The 23,455-nt window shown below is 42.9% G+C and overlaps 1 protein-coding gene across 2 annotated transcripts in view; it reads left to right on the forward strand.

Moving 5' to 3' along the window:
• The window catches only part of LOC111867075 (follistatin), a 254,600-nt gene that overhangs the window by 160,651 nt on the left and 70,494 nt on the right, over window positions 1-23,455 (forward strand). The window contains exons 1-2 of one of the 2 annotated variants that reach the window (XM_023856559.2): window positions 19,621-19,658; window positions 21,074-21,262. In XM_023856559.2, coding sequence (XP_023712327.1) covers window positions 21,094-21,262 — 169 coding nt within the window. In that variant the 5' untranslated portion in view covers window positions 19,621-19,658; window positions 21,074-21,093. Of the gene's footprint in view, window positions 1-19,620; window positions 19,659-21,073; window positions 21,263-23,455 lie in introns of those variants that run through there. The other variant, XM_023856557.2, reaches the window with a different exon arrangement.

Genomic DNA, 23,455 nt, shown 5'->3' on the forward strand with positions numbered 1-23,455 from the left:
CGTCCGCATGTTTAATATCAGGAACATTAAACGAATTTCGATTAAATTTAATACAGCCATCAATATTCAATTTTCGGAACTGTTATGTTTCGGCACGTGGCGATCTTTCCTTTCTATGAAGCTCAAACCGAACGTAAGAGTTAATAAGAAATTGCATGAGAGAAAGGTTTAAATTATTTTTATCGTTATAATCTGCATATTATATTTTAAAGTCTTCTTGATACGATGAATATTTCATTATATAATGAAAACCATCGTTAATACCTCTATGAAATGTAATTCTGTGCTGCTTTGTCAAGAATATAATCGTGTCAGTGGAATGCAGTTCTGCATTGTTGCAGGCTCTGAAAGCACAGTGTTTATATCTGCAATAAATGAACATGAAGATCACTGAAGGATGCAAAATCGTAAATAACACGTCGAAGAAATTCTTTGTTCCTGGTTTTATGATGATAAACAACTAATCACTGTAACCGACATAACGAAAACTTGTATGGCAAGATGCTACAAACGCGTTAGTATAAACGTAAATAAGATGAAATGCTTTGATAGGAGATAATGGTATAGCGAATAGCACAGTGAATAGAATTTTCCAGTTTGAATTCGGAATAGAGGAGGGAGCATATCACTGAAGTTCCTCGAGGTTTTCCTCAATCTCTCCAGTGAGGTATTAGTGCCTTTAAAATGGTCCGTGAGCTCGTCTTCTCTACTTCACTGTTCAAATTTGTTTCTTCATTATTCATTATACAGGGTTATTCATAAGTCCATGAAACATTTTAAAAATTCACAACATATAAACCATGCATCGGATCATGATAATTCTTACGCCGATAGAGAATGAATCTCTCCAAGTTTTTTTAAAGCCCTCCACTGCATGCTAATCTCAGGGATCTTCGCAAACGTATCACCGCTGCTGTGGCTCTGGTCAACCGTGATTTGCTGACACGGGTGTGGGACGAAATGGATTATCGCATAGATGTCTGCCGTATCAGCAAATGTGGACACACTGAGCATCTGTGAACTATGTAAAAAGAAACTTGGTGAGTTTATCTCTATTTCGGTGTAATAAAATTTGGTATCCGTTGTGTAGTTTATTTATTGTAAATTTTCAAAATGTTTCATGTACTTATGAATAACCCTGTATTATAATAACCCATGAATATGAAAATGTTGTTAAGTAGACAATGAATCAAAAGTATTTCTTCCAGTATGATATTTCAAGTTCTCATGGCTGTGACTATGAAGATTGCTTTCCAATTTTGCTTTAGAATATGCCATTAGGAACTCGTAAGGAAAACTAGGCGGGACTGAAATTAAGTGTAACTGGGACACATCAGCTGCTGGCCTATGCCAATGATGTAAATATGTTGCGAGATAACATGAACACCATAAAGAGAAACACAGAAACTTTAATTGAGCGATTAAGGAGGTTGGTCTAGAAGTAAACGCAGGGAAAACTAAGTATATGTTGCTGTCTCGTCACCAGATGGCAGGGCAAAATCATAATAAAATGACGGATAACAGATTCTTTGAAAATATGGCGTAATTAAAATATTTGGGAAGGACACTATTAAATCAAGATTTGATTCAGGAGAAAATTAAGAAGAGACAATTCGGGTGATGCTTGCTACCATTCAGTCCAGAAACTATTGTCCTCTCTTTTGCTGTCTAAAAACACTAGAATATACCAAACTATAATTTGCCTGTGGAATTTGGTCCCTGACGTTATGGAAGGAGCATTTTAGCTCAGGGTGTTGAGAAGAATATTTGGACCGGAGATGAACGGAGTGATACGAGGCGCATAATGAGGAGTTTCATAACCTCTTCTGTTTCAAAGTATAATTCGAATGATAAAGTCAAGGAGGATGAGTTTGGTAGAGCATATAGCACGAATGGTGGAGAAGAGAATGCGTATAGGATTTTGGTGGAAAAGCCAGAAGTAAAGAATCCACTAGAAATACCTAGACATAGATGGGAGGATAATATTGAGATGGGTCTTAGGGCCCCCATACACACACAGTTTGGCCTCCATTCGGCCTGCACAGTTGAAGACTGAAAGGCAAAAATGACTTGTGTGGTGCGGCCGGCCGGCCAATCGTTTGGACTGTTGACCTGTGGGAAACCCGTTAGTCCGTCAGTTCTGCCTGCAGGACCGTAGCACGTGACGTGTATGACTCAACATTATAGGCTGGAAGACCGTGATTATGGCATGAAACCTGCCGCTTTATCTGCGCGTGTATGGGGAGGAAAGGGAGGGGGTAAACTGTCACAGTTTTGCCTGTAAGGTCGATCGGAAGGCCAAACTGTGTGTGTATGGGGGGCCTTAGAGAGATAGGATGGGGTGTCGAGGACTGGATTGATCCGGCTAAGGACAGGGCCCAGTGGAGAGCTCTTGTGAACTTTTGGGTTCCATAAAATGTTTGGAAATTCATGAGTAGTTGAACAACTGGCGGTTTCTCAAGGACTCAACTCCGTATAGATAGTGATTATGAAGGGATGTGATGCCGTATAATCTGGTAGAGACTCCTCCGAAATGTCGGTAAACTTCTTCCAAACTGCTTGGTGTCACATCCCAGAAGATCGCAATCGCCATAAATCTTCGGTCCCAAAGGTTGGTTGCAGGCCGCGCCGGTTGCTCCGTTGCGTGTTGCTCTGCACTGCGTCACTCGGCGCAGCACGTGTGGCCAATTATCATTGCTCGAGCAGGCATGGGCACCTATCACAGTTCGGATCTCAGTCTGCAATGCTCTGTATCAAGCAACAGCCGTTTAATGGAATGGTAGGTTGTGTGTATCGTATTACCTGGAAACAAGCACGAAAATGATGAATCTGTAATCGTGTCTGTCGTTCTTCACCTTGGAAACCGGATGTTAAACGCACATACTAGTGCAGGGATGTCCAAAATAACATATTGTAACTCCTGTAGTAATTAGAACACAAATACTCAGCAGACGACTTACTTTTATCGGTAGGGACTTCTGCTCTTATGAACAAAATCAATCTGATTAATATTTTCGCAGTGTAATTAGCTAAGAACCATTTTAAGAGCAATGTTCCGCTTCCGGATTTGTCCGTCACGTGGCCGACTTCCATGACATTTCACCTAGCAAAAGTCTGTATATATTTTGTGTCTTTCATTTTAGCTACATCTCCAGTCCACTGTAACCTCTTTCTGGCTGCTCAAATAATGTTCTCTGTGTTGGACAAGTTACACAGTCACTTCCTTCGCTTTATCCCCCATTTCCGACTTCCAAAATTATTTTCGTGGACACATTGTTTTGAAACACTTGGAATTTCATTCATTCGCTCTTCTTCTTCTTCTTCTTCTTCTTCTTCTTCTTCTTCTTCGTGGTTTACTGGCGGATTTACAAGGATTATTAAGTTATTAGGTATGGTTGACGTCTCTCCGCTAGACGTTTCGAAGTATGCTATTGGGCATTATTCGAATATTTTTTTTTTCAATTTATTACTATGTTTCTCAGTTTCATAAATTCTATTTTACACAATTTAATCGAATTTATAATAATCTAATTCCTTTAGCAGTTTAGCAGTCCAGTTTCCTTAGCCATAACTTAGTTCTTACAATATCAGTTTTCCTTAAAATTTCCTTTATCACACAAAACATCTCATTTCTGTCTCTCTGGTTTCTTGCCAATGTGGATAGAAGACATTTCTTCCAGTGTGTGTTATACCTGCTTATCTAAATGAGTAACAAATTAAAAAAAATTACTATTTGGTTTCGATGTTTGCAAATACCATCGTTAATGTAGTGCGAAATAAATTAATCCACAGGCATACATCTCAGATTAAAAAATAAGACATTGAATTAACTAGACCAACTATTTGTTTTTACAGGTTATTTGTAATAATTTCATAAATGGACGCTCAGCAGGTGCGTATGTTTTTTCGGCTGTCTACATATTTCATTTCAAAAGTACACAGCGGATTTTATTGAATGTGGTACTTGAAGTTACTTTGAAAATTTCCGGATAAAATTTATTTCGATTCTCATCGGTTCAGTACAATCCTTGCTTCACATAAAACTCAAGTTATACGTTATATGTTCAAAAACACTCGTTACTCAAACGGTGGTTCATGACATACTTTCTTATTTGGATCTATAAATTTTATTTCAAACCTCTTTGTATAATTTATACCTGTGTTTAATTGAGTAGAAGCAGAACCTGTTGGTGCATATTCATCGTAATGTCTGTACTCTTAATGAGCTTTATTAACATCAGAATTTATGGCTCATTACAGTGCAGTGTCAGTGATACTGATTCGCTTTTCAGTAGTAGACTTCATCAGTAATAAATGAATGTTACTGCCAAAGAATATCACAAAGGAAGAACACTTTTCTTTTGATTGTATATGTCATTTTGACATTAAGGTTTTCCCCCAGTTTATACTTTTTTCTGCAATTCCCCTTTTCCCCTCCCCCCCGGCACTACAGCCCCAGTGGGCCTAGGCCTACCTCCATGAACTTCTCCGTTCACTTCGGTTTTTCTTGATCTTACACATTCGGTAGGACTCCTTGGGCGAGTGATCAGCTCGTCGCAAGGCCTCTACCTGTAGACAAACACAGAAAAACGCACACAAACATCCATGCCCTAAGTGGGATTCGAACCCACGATCTCTGCTTCCGAGCGAGCGAAAAACGCACACAAACATCCATGCCCTAAGTGGGATTCGAACCCACGATCTCTGCTGCCGAGCGAGCGAAGACAGTGCATGCCTTAGACCGCTCGGCTACCGTGACCGGCTTTCCCCTCCGCCTGTAAGAGTTATCTCGTGTGTCTGTGTTTTGCCATATCGTTGAACAGAACAAAGGTATATTTTATTTAAGCATCTGTTGCACTATACACTTCTATATGTAATAATACAAATGCCGTCGTGAATGCTACAATTTATTTGGTTGTAGATCTTTGTCTTTTCTCCCTCTACACTACATGTTTCGGCCGTAATTGGCTATCATGAGGTGTATTTTTCACTACGTAGCTGTCACACTGCACACAGTCCAAAATCTAAAACATCAGCGTGTCAGTTTTGTTTTAAAATCACGCCAACACACGCTCGTCAATTTGATTTTAGAATTCCAGTTTAAAATTTAAAATTCCTAAAATTTAAAGTTCAAAATTTAAAGTTTTAAATACCAGGGACACCTGCACTTGTCTACATGTGCTGCAGGGGCTGTTTCTTGTTTTCAGCACTGTTCATGTATTATTCTGTGCAGGCTCCCTGTGTGTGTGTCGCTGCTCATCTTTAATACTTTTGTCCTCTTTTTGACACTTTTCTTTGCCCATGTGTGTTACATCCGCCTAACATTCTGTAAACGTGACGGGAATGCAACTTAATTACGTCAATCGCATTCCTTTGAGATATAAATAAATCCTGGAGAGGATAGACAGTCTCCAGGTATGTACGTCATAGCTGGGCTGGCTCCTTCCAATTAGCGTTCGTAAGTTCATTGGCTTGGCGACGATGCTTCCCTAAACCGCCTCGCGTTCTTCAGTTCGAAAGGATATACAGGAGGAAGCGGTCATGCCTCTTGAAAATTACTATCCCAGAATTCGACTTGAGATACGCAAGAAGAGCACGAACAGTCTCTGGATGTTTGGGGCTACGGCCGATATTAAAAAAATAATCCAGACATTTTACCTCTGCGCTAAGTTACTCTATACTGAATGCAAAGTCGCTGTTTGAAACAAAAAATTCAGGCAATAGTTTATGTCGCCCTCTTTCTTTCGGTCTACATGGCCAGGCAAGCAAAAACTTTGTGACTGTGTTAGTTAGTGATGCATTTCTATACATGTTCCATTGTGGACTAGCACAACAACACCCCTTTCCTTAAATTTGTCAGGTGCTCGTATAACCTCAAAGTTTCACCCTTCAACATTCTTGTATTTGTTATCTGTAGCAGATACTCGTAGTTTCATACACATTTATGGGTACGTTTATGAACAGTTTCTATAAGAAATTCACGTGCTGAGCTCCAGTAGTTCATCAGTTATTGCCATCAGACCGAAGCGGTCGTCATGTTACTATTTTATATTCTACAGGAAGGAGACTCCTAATTTCGAAACCCTGAACTCTCACACAGCTTACTGACCCCACAAAAATTGCGCCTAATTTAGTCCCTCCGCAAAGGCTCGAGGTTCCTAATATAAATAGCGGGAATTTAAAAATGATGTTAACACCAAGTTTTACGAAAACATGTCGGTTTCCTATATACATAAAATATACATGCACGTTTTTGGAGTTTCTAATTTGGGTACGATGAAAACACGATCAAGTGAAAAAGAGGTGATTGACTCCTTCATGCTTATTATATTCGCTGGTGGAGAGAAAGCGTCCACAAAATAATTTACTTTGTTGTCAGTGATATTGCTTTTGATTAATTTTCAACGGTCTGTGTTTCTTAAAAATAAAAAGCAACATAAATCACTTTGTTTGCCGTGCGTTATTAGTTTGAACGTAGGTTAGTCCGTGCTGGGCGGGCATGAAACGTAGTTGAGAGGCTATCTGATTCGCGTGCCATAATACGTGAATACAACATATGGTGAGAACACATCAGAATTGCTTTAATTTCACAGAACTTTCGCAAGAAACAGGAGGCAGGAAATTGTTTCTGCTCTGAATTCTCTGACGGCATTTTGCAACAAAGAAAATCGCGAGTGGCAGAGAAATATTCAGTTCGGTTTGAGATGCATGTGAGTAACCCAAGGTCAACGGAGTAATTTACAAAAATCATTTGAATTGTTATTTTCACGTGTAGGGTGGTACTCACGACGAAAATGACGGGTTCTAGTTTGGATGATTGAATTTATTAGACCATGGTTACAAGTTCTCTTAATCACATTTACTACGGCACTATCGTTGATTTACACTTTATAAGTCACTGTTACCACACTATTCCTCTCCTGGTAATGCAAATAAACACGCGAACTAGCGCTTCAAATCCCTCCAAATATTACACACAAATAAAATCTTCAAACCACACTTTAAATCTCCACAACTCGACGAATTTTCCGTGGGTGTCTCCTGCCGAGAACTCAGAACTCGGTCAAAGTTAAAGTAAAAGTCACATTGCGACTGACGGTTAGTCAGTCAGTAAGCCTTGGTGTCGAGCCCCATCTGGAGCTCATGACCAGATATTAATTATTACCATTTGACAGTTTCGGCCTTGTTTCTGTGGGGCGCCCTCTCTGACGAGAGGACGGGTCTGTCTTTCGTATATGCTGCTGGTCTTGCCAGCGCAGTCTTTATCGGGTCCGAGTCCCTTGGGACTTGGCGCGAACCCCATAGAAAACCAGTCACGTGGTAGCTATCCTGCCAATCCATTGGCGCGCTGACTCTTGCCTAGCAACAAACTACGTGTATTAACATTCGTCATATTGTTGAAACGTATCGCGGGTTGTCTGTCGAACCGTTACTTCGCAATGCGTTGACAAGTCACAATATTTAATACAATTCACACGTCTCCTTCCTGATTCTACGATAATTTGTAAGCTTATGGCAATAATGCATAAGCACCAATTACTAACACGGCAATTTTTCTACATCGTTTCTTGATGAGCGAAAATTGATTAATTCTAGTAGCGTTTTGAAGACGAAATTGGGCGGCTTATTCTACCTATTAGCCGGTCACGGTAGCCGAGCGGTCTAAGGCATGTACTGTCTTCGCTCGCTTGGAAACCGGGATCGTGGGGTCGAATCCCACTCAGGGCATGGATGTTTAGTTTGTGTGTGTGCGTTTTTTTGTGTTTGTGTACAGGTAGAGGCTTTGCGACGAGCTGATCACCCGCCCAAGGAGTCCTACCGAATGTGTAAGATCTAGAAAAACCGAAGTGAACGGAGAAGTTCATGGAGGTAGGCCTAGGCCCACTGGGGCTGTAGTGCCAAGAAAAAAAAACTACCTATTATGAAAATGAATCCCGTCAGCCCAGCTGTTAATGAATATGCCAAAGATAGAAGTTTCTCCCTGTGTTTGAGTGACCAAACCATCAAAGGCAGCCTGAAAGTAATACGAGGGCCTACTGCGTAGTTAGTTGCAAAGGAAACCGAAAAGCACGTGCGTGCTGTGGGCTTGGTTCCTTATTGCACTACAGCGTTGGAATGAGGCGCAGTGGATGGACGGCTGGGAAAGTGAGCCGTTGGCTGTTCGCTCTGTAATTCAAAGAATCCTCTGACTCACGTAATCTCTTACTGCAAGGTTTCTCAAACTTTGTGATACTGCGACCCCTCTAAATCAATTCACATATGCAACCCCCCCCCACTCTACCAGTGAAGTTCAGGCATGCACCGTCAAGTTGCAACGTGACAACAGGAAACTAAATAGGTTTGCACCTCTTTTGCGTTTGCAGTAACGTTCCTGTGTGGCCGCACCATAGCTCAAGCGGTTAATCGATGGCTTACCGGGGCGTGAAGCTGACCACTCACTCCCAACTAATGCCAAGGTTAAGAAAATGTGGACCTATACATCCACTCCCCCATACGTCTTCACGGCGTATTGCTTAATAAGTTAAGCACAGGGACAGCTTTACCTTTACCTTTCGTACTAGGAAAGTGTACCAAACTCATTACTTTATAATGTGCCCAGTCCTGCAGTTTCGTCTTTTACAGGCCCCATGCACATTATTTTTATATACGTCAAATTTTATCTGTGAACTGTTTCATAATATCGACACATCGTGATGGGTAGAACTGAACTATAGAGTCTTGTGACTGAAAGGCTCTCACGGACACGAGGCGTTCTTACAGGATACACGAAATAATGATATTTATGATGTGCCATGAATTTCCCAGCATACATGCACATACCATGATATTCATTCATCATTCCTCAATGGCTCTGCAGCCCTTTGTTGGGCCCTTGCCGCTTGTTAAGTTTCGTAATCTTTCTTTACGCCGGTCACGGTAGCCGAGCGGTCTAAGGCATGTACTGTCTTCGTTCGCTTGGAAACCGGGATCGTGGGTTCGAATCCCACTCAGGGCATGGATGTTTGTGTGCGTTTTTCTGTGTTTGTGTACAGGTAGAGGCCTTGCGACGAGCTGATCACCCGCCCAAGGGGTCCTACCTTATGTCTAAGATCTAGTAAAACCGAAGTGAAACGGAGAGTTTCATGGAGGTAGGCCTAGGCCCAAATGAGGGCTGTAGCGCTAATGAAAAAGAAAATCTTTCTTTGTACAGACAGTAGGACTCCATAGATGAGTGATTTGCCAATCGCAAGGCCGCTGCCTACACACAGGCTAACACAAACACAGAATAAACGCATATGTTGACATCCATGCCTTGAGTGGGATTCGAACTCAGGATTCCAGGGTCAGAGCGAGCGATGACAGTTCACGCCTTAGACTGCGCGGCCAGCGCGATCGGCTCCTTGATGTTACATATATTAATTACTACACAAGTGAATATAATCAGTGTTGTATGAAATGTAGGAACCTATTTTGAAGAGGGTTTCAGAAGCAGTTCCTCATGATATATCTGGGGAAGATTTGAAACTCATTTTAATGTTTATGTGAAAAAGAAAGATTTCTGTGTGAAAATGTGTCAGGCATAGTTGATCTGTGAACACCGTGTACCTTCCATTACCGCAACGAAGTTTTGAAATCTCGCCGTAAGAGACACTAGTTTTCTGTCTGCTGTTGGATATAGACGTGTGGTTTACATAACGATGATATAGTATCGCAGGCTGTAGAACATCAAAGGATTTAATGAAACCCAATAATGAATTGAAAATAATGTGGAGGGAACTGGTCATGCCCAAATTTCAGGTAATATCCAAGCTTTTGCCAGGAGGGATTGGGAAATCTACTAGGGAAGTCCTCAGGCAGGACAGCCGGTGTGTCCTGGCCAGCATTAGCACTGGTTAACCCCAGAATTCAAGTCACATGCGTCACAGTTTGGGCCAACTTACTCCGTAGCCTTTGTGACATGGATCTTGTTTCTTGCCGTGCTTCGCGTGGTTCTGTTTCTCAGCATTGCTTCCGGCTCTGTTAACCGCTGAGTTAAATTAGAAATTAAAATATCCGTATTACGTAATAACAAGTTATCGGTTTATAAAGTGTTCCTACATGAGTCATGCATAAACAGTGAGTGCTGTGTTCAGCAAGGTTAAATCTCAGACTGTTTAAGCAAGAACAAAAAGCGTGTCCTTCAGAAACGTATACACGTGGTGGTGTTTCCGATAGTAATGTCAATAGTAACAAAACTGAGCGGTTTTCACGGCGATGACAATGAAGATTACGGTCTTGTGGAATGTGACGCCGTGTAATCTCGTGGATAGTTGCTGACCATCCTCCGAAACGTTGATAACGATGTCATGCTGTACGGTGTCAGTAATCTTGAATTACACAGCTGCTTGAATATCGTTTACACTACTTCCGAAAAGCTGTTCCTAATTTATTGGAGAGATGGCAACGATTTTCATCGTTTACTGCCAGGAAATGACATCTTTAATGCCTATTAAATGTTGGCTCTACCGCACAAATAGGCTACGTTGCCTGCGTCAGACGTTATAGTAGTATCAGTAGATTTGTTGTGTTTTCATGAAAAGTCCTGATTGGCACTAATTTTAAACGGGCATTACCGCCAATAAGTTACTGGCACTTTAATTACTTTTAAGGGGTACGTTATTTATAGGACTAACTGAACTTTCACATATATCTTTCGATTCGTTTTCCTCTTTTTATTCTCCTTTTGTACGAAGCACTTCTCTTGTTGACATTTATTCATTAATTCGCCCATCAATGGGTCTACAGCCCTTTGCTGAGCCTCGGCCTCTCCATCAGTTTCCTAATCTTTTTGTACACAGTCGGTAGGACTCCTTGCACGAGGAATCATCCCGTTGCAAGGCCGCTACCAACACACAGGACAACACAAACACAGAATTAATGCATACTCATTTGAGTTGTATTCGAACTTTCGTTCACAGCGTTCGAGCGAGCGAAGAAAGTTCTTGTCTTAGGACGCGCGGCCACTGTCATCGGCCTATTGTTGATATAGTCTGTGTAATTTTCATTCGCCTAAATTAGTTTGAAGGTCCATATTACCAAAAGGGATGAACATTTTCGAAAATTTCTCTCCATGTAGGCTGCATAACATGGGAGGAGTTTGGGAATAAGTTGTATGTATCCATTATGTCTAATAGAATAATTGCATACCACTCACTGATGTTGATAACATCAGTAGTAGTAGTAGTAGTACAGATTAAGTACATCGAAAATATTGTCCATCCTTCTTCTATAACTTCCCTTGTAGCACATGTCCACTTGATTTACATAGCACTGCATGTCCGCGTACGCAGACAGCAGACAGCCGTCATGCGTAAGTGAAACGTGCCGTTTCAATTCCAGCCCAAGCGTACATTGCCTTTTCTTCTTGTTATGTACAAGTAAGTACCCACGCGTGCAACGCCTTTTACAGTGGCCGCGGGGCCTAAGGCATGAACTGTCTTCGCTCGCTCGGACACTGGGATCGTGGGCTCGATTCCCACTCGAGGCATGAATGTTTGGTTTGTGTATGTGTACGTTTATTCTGTGTTTGTGTTGTCCTGTGTTAAGGTAGCGGCCTTGCGAGGGGCTGATCACCCATCCAAGGAGTCCTACAATCTGAGAATGATGATTAGGGAACGAATAAGACGCCAGGGCTTTGAAAGGGCTGGAAGAGCCATGGAAATACAAAATCCACGTTGCAACGACGGTGCTGCATGGTGACTTTTCCAAAGATAGGGGCCTGTTTAACTGCTAATAAGCCAGCCTGAAACACAGGAGATGTATGATGAGGGACGAATGTTCAGTCATTTGTTTCTTGTTCCGGCTGAGGTTCTCAGAGCGGTGTCTGTGAAGAATACTCTCTTGTGGAATGTGACGCCGTGTACCCGCTGTAGAAATTCACCGAAATTTCGGAGGAACTACTGCCTCCATCTCCATTTTCAAGACATGATAATCAAGCAACTCCTAGGAAGCAAGCTGAAGATGGAGGCAGAATGTTCCTTTGAAACGTCGATGAACATGCAGTGTCACAATCCAAGAATACAGTACTCTTCACTTGTTTCTTATTTCGCAGTTTATTCAATAACGTTTTTGCCTTGAGGCTGTGTATGACCCCTAGTATAACTATATATATCTGGGAAAGATTTTGAGGAATGTACAAAAGGAGCCGGTCATGACTTATCCGTGAAATTCAACGAGGGATCATTTCTTTTCATACCTCTTATTCCCTTCCTTCTTTCTCTGATAAAACAGTGCATTATGGTACATCTTTATCTTTATATGGCATGGCTTCGAATACAGAGCGGACTCGCGTTTGCTGCTGAAGGCTAAACCGTACCAGCAGGGCAAAGTTGAAGTCCCTGTGCTTAACCAATTACGCACTAAGCCATGAAGACGTATGGGGGAGTGGATGACAAGATACACGCTTTATCGACCTCGGCACTAGTTGGTGGTGAGTGGCCAGCTTCACAACCCTGCCGCTCTACCCCCGGGAAAGAGTCCCCGGTACCCACTGGATAGGAGATTGGGTGGGGCCCAGAGCCGGTCTGGACGCTGTGGAGAAGAGAAAATTCTTTACCTTACTGGGACTCGCACTCTGATCCCTCTGCCGTCCAGCCCGTAGCAAGTCGCTATACCGACTCCGCTATCCCGGTTCAAGCCGTTCTGTTCTTTGGTTATTTAACAACGCTTCATCCTTCGCAGGTGTTATTCAGTGTCCAATGAAATGGGAAGATGCGTGCGCACTGCAACTTGAGGAAGCGGTCGCAACTTATTTGAGGGTATGAAGAGCTTAGCAGCTTAGTCTGGCGTAGGCCAAGCCAAATGCAGCCAGAAGCTGTTACAGGCAGCTGTGTGCCTGGAGTAAATGGGAAGTGCGCACGATCCGGTTTCTTGCCGTGGCGACGCCGTAGTCTTGACGGCAGCGCACATCTCTGCACCTACACGTGTCGCAGTCTTTTTATTGCCGTATAAACTCATTTCTGCCTTCTTCACCAACGAACTTTGCTGAAATGTAAAGAATCATCTGAGCGGACGTTTGCTCTGCCCGTATTTACCGAATCGTCGCGGAACGTGTGAACGTCTCAACCCAACTGCAGTTCACGGCAACATCACCGTGACGTCTGTAAAGGCGCGTCCACATCACTCGTGCTCGTGCTCGTCAGGAGACTCGTCTGGCTTTTACTTGTGCTCGTGCTCGCCAGGAGACTCGTCTGGCTTTTACTTGTGCTCGTAAATCTTCGTCCACACTACTTCAGTTACTCACCAGGCTTCGGCGCGTGAGGATCCGTATATTTTACTCGTAGTGTGTATAGGCTGTAGTCGTATTTTAATTTACTGGTTATAGTTTTTAAATTAAAAATTTAAAATTTGCTTGTCTCGTGACTTGTCATATGGGCCACATTACTCACGAGCATGAACACGAGTAATGTGGACTCGCCTTAAGATGCCTCAGGCAGCACGATGGTGCCTAGGTTTGTTTCCGATGAAAAACACTCCGTTATGATGGCGGTGGTTGCTATCATAATATTCTTACCATAAGCCCTACAGCAAAAGATTCGGACATAAGACCGTGAAATGAACCACTGGAAATTGTATTGCAAATTACTATGACAGAAATGGCCGTAGTTATAATGTTTATTATAGTGGTCGTAGTGACGAGGTTCGTTTCTTTCCTGTTTATGTAACGATGTGTTGTCAGATTTTATAGTTCTTTTGTATTTCTTGTATTAGTCGTGTATTTAGCGATATTGCCTGTAACTCTGACTGTAGACTATACAGTCGAATGACGGGCCGATACGGAATAATGAGCAAAATGGATGTGGAATGAAGTGGTCGTGGCCTAACTTAAAGTATTATCCCACTTTCCCGGTGGAACTAAGGAAACCACGGAGAACCGTCTGGATCGTGAGTGTCCCAGCCGAGATATTAACGGTGGACTCTACGAATACTTGTATAGACACCACTACACAAGTTTCTGTTAATGTCGTCATACTTTGGAGGTCCCAGGGTCCGATCTCAGTTCAGGGACTGACTAACCACGAACATTCTCAGTCAGGATAGTCGATACCGCAGACAAGATTCTATCAGTGCACCCCTGAACACATAATCATTAATAAATTCATTCATTTTCATCCATCAGTGGCTCTACAGCCCTTTGTTGGGCCCTGGCCTCTTCTTCGGTTTCGTAATTTTTTTTACACGGTAGGACTTCTTGGACGGGGGATCAGCCCGTCTCAAGGCCGCTACTTGCACACAGGACAACACAGAATAAATACATACACATATCCGTGCTTTGGTATTCGAACCCACGATCCCAGCGTTCGAGCGAGCTAAGACACTTCATGCTTCAGACGTCGAAGCAAGCGCGTCTTGCCCGATTTAAGATACTATCTTTGCAGCAGGGGCTTGAAGAATTATACAAAATCATCAGTGAGGATAGCCAGTCCCCACAATAAACCCGGACCTCAGAATCTGGCAAGTACAGCGCCACTCGGAGGAAACTGATGAGTGGTAATTATCATGAGGTATATGCTTCAGATCAAAGCCCGTTTCTCGATTATCTCGGCAGGGATGTTTCCTGGTTTTCTTCATTCCCCTTCAGGCTAATTCTGTGAAATACCCTGATATAAGCCACGTTGTAGTCCTCCCAAAATCATCATCTTCTATTTCATTTGGTGGTATATGATTTGCGGGTATGTAAGTTAGTTGTAATTCTCTCACACTTATAGTACGTTGGTCAAAAAATGTACCTTTCTTCACCTCTGCCCTCACTCATTTGAATCCAGTCACCACCTCCATACCTCATTTCACTAAGATCCATTTTATTGTGACACCCAGATCCCCCCGCTGTTGCCTGGCTCTCAAGTTTTAGACCTGCCATTTTCTATGGATTTCTCATTTCTCCGTACAGTTCAGAAGACTTCCTATAACGTAAGACTCAGCGATGAGGCAAGTTGATGCTGGTGTGTGTAACCATGCATATGACGTTGGTGGCATCACAGGTCTCGGCAGCTGTACGTAATTACAGCGAGACCAGTCTGCGTTGTGTTCTCCGTGCATCTACCCATTGCTCGAAGTACAGACTGTGAATAAGGAAAGTGAATGAAATAAGAAGAAAATATCCACAGACAAGGACAAGTTCTTAACGAATTCTGCAAACTGCCTTATCGGATGATGTAATGCTTGCAGTTCGGCTGGTCTTTACTTAGACGAGGGACTCTCACCGTCTAGAAATGTGTTTATGCAATAGGACACGGGCTTGTTCTGTGAATATTTGTCAGAGCTCCAAATACACTGTCTGACCCACCAGTTTGGTTCTAGTGGGAAGTTCACAGTTCGAATCTCGCCCGAGACATCGACTACCGTGATTGAGGTGTTTCCTGAGTTTCCTCAGTACCTCAAATGCTAGGACAGTGCGTTAAATTAGGCCATATATGAGTCCTTTCACAGACGAAACTAATACCACATGATAATAATAGTTATAATAATTCTTTATTGATTTACGTGCTCAACTCAACAACCAGGGGCCAGTTACAGAATCAGCACAAATACAAAACAGCAGCACAAACATACATGCGGACAGCATCCTGAAATAATAAGAATATAGTGGAATGACATGGGTCAGGCGAATCATTTCGAAACATGCACATCTTCACGCCTATGCACTAGATCCGACTAGCTGCCTCCTCCAATTAACCTTCATAATTTTCTCCCCGGGCCAAGTGCAGCTGAGCAACCCACGTCCTTTCTGGTCTGTTCTAGCCAAGGCCCAGGTGCGCACGTTACATCACTTAAATTCACCACGTGGGTCCAAGGTCAGGCACAGAAGGTGCAAAATCGACGGTTATTTCATGGGCTGGGGTATTGTTGTCCGCGTGCGTTTTTTTATATTTATGCTGTGCTGTCTGCAGGTAGTGGCCTTGTGACGGGCCGATCTCCCGCCCAGGGAGTCCTACTGACTCTGTAAAAAGATCAGGAAACTGAAAAAGCAGCCAAGGTCCAACAAAGGGCTGTAGAGCCATAGATAGATATCAGACGATACGTTCACTGTATGATATCTCACATCACATAAGAACACTTCAAAAGTAGCGTAGTTAGAAAACGCCGAAGGAGAAGATGAAGGAGTCAAATATATGGGTGTATATTCTCTGGGGCGCGAATGCACTGACATCTCGATTTGCAACCAACAAACACCACAGTAGCACAGCGCACACATCACGACTCACATTGACGAAATGAAACAGATTTCTACTCGTAATTTTTAAGTCTGGTTCGACTCAGCCTCTAACAGAAATGAGTACCAGGAATATTCTTGAAATATTCTTGGGGGTAAAGGGCGAGCCGCGCGTAGGGCCGACAACCTTGCCGCCATCTATGAACCGATTCTCTAGAAAATGTGGGAACCTCAACATCTTACAACCCTATGGGCCTCCACGGCCTGTTACAGGGATACATTTACTTTTTTTACTTTATTTGTTAACTTATTTTGGGACACCCTTTTGCTTATACTCGTATTTTGGAACGTGCTGACATTGCAGATGAACACAGTACTAAGAACTCTATGGCTCTAGTAATACACAATATTTAAGAGCATTGCTTGTGGAAAAATTCGATTTTATCCCATTTAAGTTTAAACTGTATCTTTTGAACCGTTCTCTGATGCGTGAGATTTGATCTCAGCACGCCGACTATCGACACATGTACTAAAACAAACAAACAAACTCCGTGGCTTGAGTTCGCAAGCGAACTATACCGACCGAGCGACCGCCGCTTGTCGGCGAAGTTAGTGCCAAATTTAGCGAATAGAAGGTGTCGCGTGGTTAGGGCAACGAATCCCCACGGCCGTTAATTTCGGGTTTGTAGACCGGAGCCGCTACTTTTCCATTCAAGTAAAAAGAAAAAAAAAGTAAAACTATCCCTATACCAGGCCGTGAAGGCCCATAGGGTTTGTGAGACGTTGAGGCTCCCTCATTATCTAGACAATCGGCTCAAAGATGGCGGTAAGTTTGTCAGCTTTACGCGCCGGCCGCGCTTTACTCCCCTCACGAGGCTGAGTGAACCCCGTTCCAGACCCACTACTTCTCAGAAAATCTGGTAGCGCCGGGAATCGAACCCAGACCTCTGGATCTGTAGGCAGGGACTCTGATCACTAGACCCATCTATCGACACATCGACACATCGACACATGTACTACTTTCTTTAAATGATCTGACCTTATTGCCGATAAAGATCATGCGGACAAATAACGTACTTTTTGCAGTTAACAGCGGCCGCTGACGCTATCAGAATTTTGCTTAGTGATGTTTCATGTGCATATCAGGTTGAATGTTCACGTATGTATTTGCCTCGAAAAAGCTTAAATTGGGCGGTGTTATTAAATCAGTTGAGAAGCAAAGAAATCTGATGTAATTCGCTCTTGTTTTGATTGTTCTTTTCAGAAACATTGCGGACTGCTCTTTCTATTTGCCTTCGGTTTGATACCGTGTATTAGGAATTCCCTTGGACCTATTTTTTTATTGCTAGTGGGGTGGGACTAAGTCCCTTGTACTGCGGCCACTTCTGGTCTATTGTACCAGCCCCAGATGATAGGTGAGGGTGATTGTGGAGCAACTCGTGGAATGAAGTTTGGCAGGGGAAACCGAAGTATTCAGAGAAAACCTGCCCCAGTGCCACTTTGTCCACCACAAATCCCACTTGACCAGACCCCGGGATCGAACCCGGGCCGCCGCGGTGGGAAGCCAGCGACTAACCGCTTGAGCTATGGCGCGGCCTCCGTTGGACCTAACTCTGGCCCTATCCTGACTGTTCACATGTTTCCTAGAAACATATGTTGTGTCTACAACCGGAAATCCGTTGTAGACAGTTTAACTGGCACTTTGTACGTCGCAGACTGTGTTTGTAGACTTGTAGTCTGCTTCGTGTTTATACATTCCGAAGTCTGCTCCACATCCTTACTCTCAGTACCGACCCAAGAAATTCCGCGTTCGTCATCCTTTCTCATAATCCATGTTTGACTTCCGAAACAAACTCGTGTTGGTTGCAATGTTATGGAGGCCGAGAGAGATATACAGCAAACCCTCCCGGGTTTACCCTCCGGTAATCCGGAGCGAAATATGAAAAAGGCTGTTCACGCTTGAGTACATACTTTAAACGACATGTGACATTTAGGAAGGCAGATGAGTCACGTGTCTGTTCAGATGAAACTTGACATTTTCTTCAAACCTGCATTTTTTTCATTAAAAAATAAGTACCACTTCTGAGTCTTCTATTGATGAATAAATGTCCTTTTGTAGTTTTTAAATAAAGTTCTACAGTGATATTGTTTTATTCGTGTTCATCAGCACTGCTTACAAGATTAAATTTTGGCGTTTAACTTTTTTTTTTGTCTTTTAGGGCTACCATTTGCTTCACTAATCTGTATCATCGCTTAATCCAGACGACCTACCCACCCCACAATTAATCCGGATTATCGAGAGTTTGCTGTATATTTTGGATTCTACATGCATTTTCATCCCAACATTTTATCTGTTGCGAGATCTTTGTTTAAATAATTGACTATATTGATAATGAATTGTAGGCCCAACAGTTCATTATGAACCTCGACCTGTGTTTTACGGTTCCTTAATCATACAGACAATCGGTAGGACTCCATGGGAGGGGGATCAGCTCGCGGCAAGGCCGCTACCTACAAATGACAACATAAAGACAGAATATACGTAGATAGATATCCATGCATCGAGTGGGATTCAAACCCATGACCCTAGTGTTTAAGCGAGCGAAGACAGTTCATGCCTTAGTCCGGGCAGCCACTGTGATCGGCAGTTGGCTCTATTACGGAGCAAACTGGCCAAATCGGTGGGCCAACTCTTCTGGTTTGCGTTTTGAGGGTGTACTTTTCAAATCTTGGCTGTGACTTCGGTTATGCTGACTGTGGTTTTGGTGGGTTTTCTTCAGTTCTTCCAGACAAACGCTGATATAGTAACTGAAGATTATGTTACAACTGCTTCCTTCCACACCTTTTCGCTTCATTATTCACGACCATGCACCCATTTGATGCTGTATTGTCTTGATTTACTGGCAGTGTCGTTAAATCAACTTCATATAAACAACACAGAAAATAATATTTTTGCAGCGCACGTATTTTGCGTGTTTATGACGATTTAAATTCCCTGTACAGATGCCCATTCTTCTGCGAATTGCTCTAACAAACTTCTCACGTTGTTGTACGTATTTCACTCCAGACCTTGGGAACTGTTTGTGCACCAAATTTCCCATTCCTCCTTGACGACCCTTGTGTTGCGTCATCGTCTGCGACGAAGAGGAACTGCGTCTGGTGTGCCCCTCCCCTCTCCACAACTGGCTGTCGTACACGGATGTTTACTACTACTACGCCGTACTTACCAGTCACGCGGTCCCTCTCTCTCTCTCTCTTTCTCTCTCTCGCGCCGGGTAAAACCATGAATGAAGTTGTGACGTAACGAGTAGACTGCCGAATCTTTCAGCTGTTGGTCTCTTCATTGACTGGATCGATAACGCCGCGCCGTAAGAGAGACGAACATACGCACAAGTTCATAAGACATAATAAAGTCTGAAAGATAAACATCATTAGCTAAGAAGATAATACTAAAACGGAACAGATCACAGCGGCTGCAGTGTTTAAGGTGAGGGCGGTGTGGAGTTGCAATTGCATTCGAATCCCGCTCGGAACAATGATGTTTGATCATGGTTTTGTCAGTTGTTTGTCCAGTGGCGGTGGTGAGGCCCGTACACAATTTGGCTAACTATTTAGAAATCCTCTGAAGCGGATGTCAACATTCGAGTGCAGGCTGTAGCGCTAAGATTTATTATCGGTATTATCATCGCCGTTATCACGAGTCGCCTGAAAAGTTTAATTATATCAGAGTTAATTTTGAAGTATAAGAGACTGACTAGAGTGAAATAATATTAATAATTATAACAATAATAACAGCAAGGTCACTAAAACGTAGGGTTACTATGGATCGACTGTGTTCGCAGATGCAGGAAATTCTGATTTAATCCGTCAGAATGCGCCCTAATACACCTAGAAATGATATCTCGAAGATGATACTTGTCTAGCATCAGATTGTAGGCTCATCACATGCATCTGTGATAGATCGCAGCACATTCGCTGTTTTCGTCTTTTGGGGTGAACTGCCAATTTTTCTGCGTTTAGCTTCAATGAAAAATAAACGGTAAGGAAGTTCATAATTTCTGGTGTCCACATGTTGCAATCCCATAAGCAGGGACTGAAATGTCCATTTTCAGGAATGTTAATCATGCTAAGGCACCGATCACAGTGGCCGCGCATTCTAAGGCATGAACCGTTTGCGCCCGCTGGGACACTGGGATCTTGGGTTCGAATCCCACTCGAGACATGGACGTCTGCAGGCGTCTATTCTGTGTTTGTGTGTTGTCATGTGTAGACAACGGCCTTGCGACGGGCTGATCCCTCGTCGAAAGAGTCCTCCGACTGCGTATAGGATTAAGAAACTGAAAAAGCGGCCAAGATCCAAAGGTCTGCAGAGCCATAGAGAGAGAGAGAGAGAGAGTCACGCTAAGTTACGAAATACTTACCTTGTTCTAGGTGCCTGTGTGGCCTGGATTATGCGGCATTTATCCCCCCCCTGGATATCGGCAACACGTGCAACAGCCAGACTGAGAAACAGGTGATACGTACGTCATGCATTTCATACACACCCTGTTCGAATCTTGTGAGAGACCACGACTAACCTGACTGAAATATTTTTGCATTTTCCTTAGACGTTTCAGGCGAATTCCGGGAAACCGATCTTTCTAGATAACTCACGTTAACAGCGCCGTTTCAAATTGTAGATTATAGAGTTTTGAATGATATGAGAAGATGGGGATGTATGGTGAGTGGGAAGGAGAGAAGGGTGGAGTGTGACGGACTCCAACTAAGGGCCACACACACACACACACACACACACGTACAGTTCTTATCTCAGTGGACTCGACCAAATCTATTGTCCATTGAATTGAGAATGTTGAGGATAAAGAAGACAAACACTACATGGCGATGTTTTCCATGTTACAGGTGGGAACTGTTGGTCCGCCATGGTACGCAGCGGCCGCTGCACCGAGTTGCTGAATGAGAAGGTTAGCAAGGAGGAATGCTGTGCGTCTGACCACGTCGCGACGGCCTGGAGTTCTGAAGACTTGGACGCTGGCACTTTGTTCTTTTGGAGAGTGTTAGGCGGAGGCGTGCCTTGCTACGCCTGCAAAGGTGGGGTGACATTCTGTCAAAAGGATTCTGGATTCTGGAGCAGTCGGACGAAGACTGTGTTTACACTAAAGGGTTTATTTATGGACAGATTATACTGCATTAGGATTTGGATCACCAGCATTCACAATGAACACGTGTGGTCAGCTGAATATCTCATGTGATTTGGTCTCACCATCGGCAATGACAGTTTTCATCAATCTTGGGTGACTTCCTCGTAGGCCCCTACATTTTACCAGAAGGAGTTAGTGGCTGTAATTATCTTACTTTCCTTTGAACACACTTAAATGGACTAGTGAAAGATGTTACCTTCATTGGGCGTCTTCACGTGCGGTTTCAACACCACATTATTGTCGTGAAATGCGTCAGTGACTTTCCGGAAGTTATCCTGGACCCTGGATTTGGTCTCGGACGTAAAACTCCAGTTTCCTGCCCTGAATGCTCACCTGACTTGAATTCTCTCGATATTTCCCTGGGGATATTTGAAAACCAAGTTTTGTGCGGGCACATTATTGTTTAGAGAGAGAGAGGACCTGTGTGGTGAACTTAATGTTCAAGTGAGATAAAGAATACACCTGAAATCTTCACACGCTTGCAGGTTCCACTTTGACGCAGAACTGAGGTGGGTATCCGTGACCACGGATGCCGTTTCGAGCACTTGCTTTAAGAAAGTAAAAAGGAAGAGTTTACTAATAGCTCTTTTGTTTGTTTTCTTCATATAATCGTACACAGTCCAGGAAGTATTAATCATGGGACCATTGAAACTGAAATTAGAACACCTGTCGCCTTACAAGGAAGGTCCTCAGCTTACATAATCATATGAACTCTGACGCGTATATCCATTGCTAGACAACGACTCGGTAAAGACATTCCCGCGGAAGCAAACTCGCGCAACAATAGGACGTCCATTGCTAGGCAACGAATCAGTAAACACGCCTCCTTAACAATAGAGGCTGTGATTTCTGCGTAGTCCATGCAAAATGGTTATAAAGAAGGGTTCAGTTTAGAAAAATTAGTTCTTGTCAAAATTTGAGAGAGATCAGTTTGAGAAGAGTTCATTTGAGTTAGTTGTTGTCGAGAACTGGGTCAAGTTCTGAAGACTAGTTAAGACTGAGAATTCTAGTGCGTGTGTAACGGTGGACTGTAAGGTGTGTAGATCAGCGATAGCGTTGTATTGCCTGTAGTCCTGAGCTGTGAACGTGTATAAAGTGCAGTAAATCCAATCATCCAATCCAAAACCCGTTTAATAAGTCGCTCGCAAAATCCCTAAATCGTGATAACCTGTCATACTTATTTTGATGTCCAGAAATCATCCAGTAAAATATAGCACGTAATGATGAGGGGTCCTGTAAATTTACAGTTCTGCCAGCGTTTCTCGGCAGTTTGAATTATTTGAGGATAGAAACACCTACGTACTACATGTACTACCGCTCATTCCAGCGCTGACATCGATCTGACGTCGGGAAAAATAAAAATATTCGTAGCCTTGCTTACAAAAGCAAGAAATTATCCTGTAATTGCAGCCTTGCAGTCTTGGTAGACAAGCTCGCCCACGCCGGAGCTTCATCCCAGCTGGTCGTCTGGACATCTAATTTTCTTGACCACGACGTCTGAAATATTGTTCACAACGTTGGTTATGATCTCGACCCACTGTCTGCTCTGAAGGTTCAGATGGCTTGTCTGTATTCGCGATATGATTCAGCACTTATGAATGACGTAATCAAGTGAATTTTGTTTGTAGTACGACTGGATGACGCCTAAGACGAGGTTTATTTTGTCGAGTTTAAATTTAATAATAATATTAGAGCAGCTTTCAATACTGCAGCTTTGCAGCCTGCAAGCTGATAGTATCACATAAGGTTCTCACGGCCGTGACTGAAGAGTATCGTCTTCCAGTGCCTAATGCGACAATGACGGTGCTATATATACTCCCCATACATTTTCATTTTGTAATGCCTAATAAGCGCATGAACAAATTTACTTTCATCTTAACTATATCTTGAAATGATGCTTGCCACCTGCTGGTTTGCTTGCTCGGCTTTCTTTTCGATCCTGAAGATAGAAACAGCATATTACACCGAAATAACATTAAACTTCTACCAGATTGTAAGGCGTCACATACCAAGAGATAGTAGTATTGTACATACATTTCAGTTTGAATTACCACTTCCCATCAGTGACTATTTTAACGGACAT

Source organism: Cryptotermes secundus, unplaced genomic scaffold (assembly GCF_002891405.2).
Source record: "Cryptotermes secundus unplaced genomic scaffold, Csec_1.0 scaffold205, whole genome shotgun sequence".
Lineage (NCBI taxonomy): Eukaryota > Metazoa > Arthropoda > Insecta > Blattodea > Kalotermitidae > Cryptotermes > Cryptotermes secundus.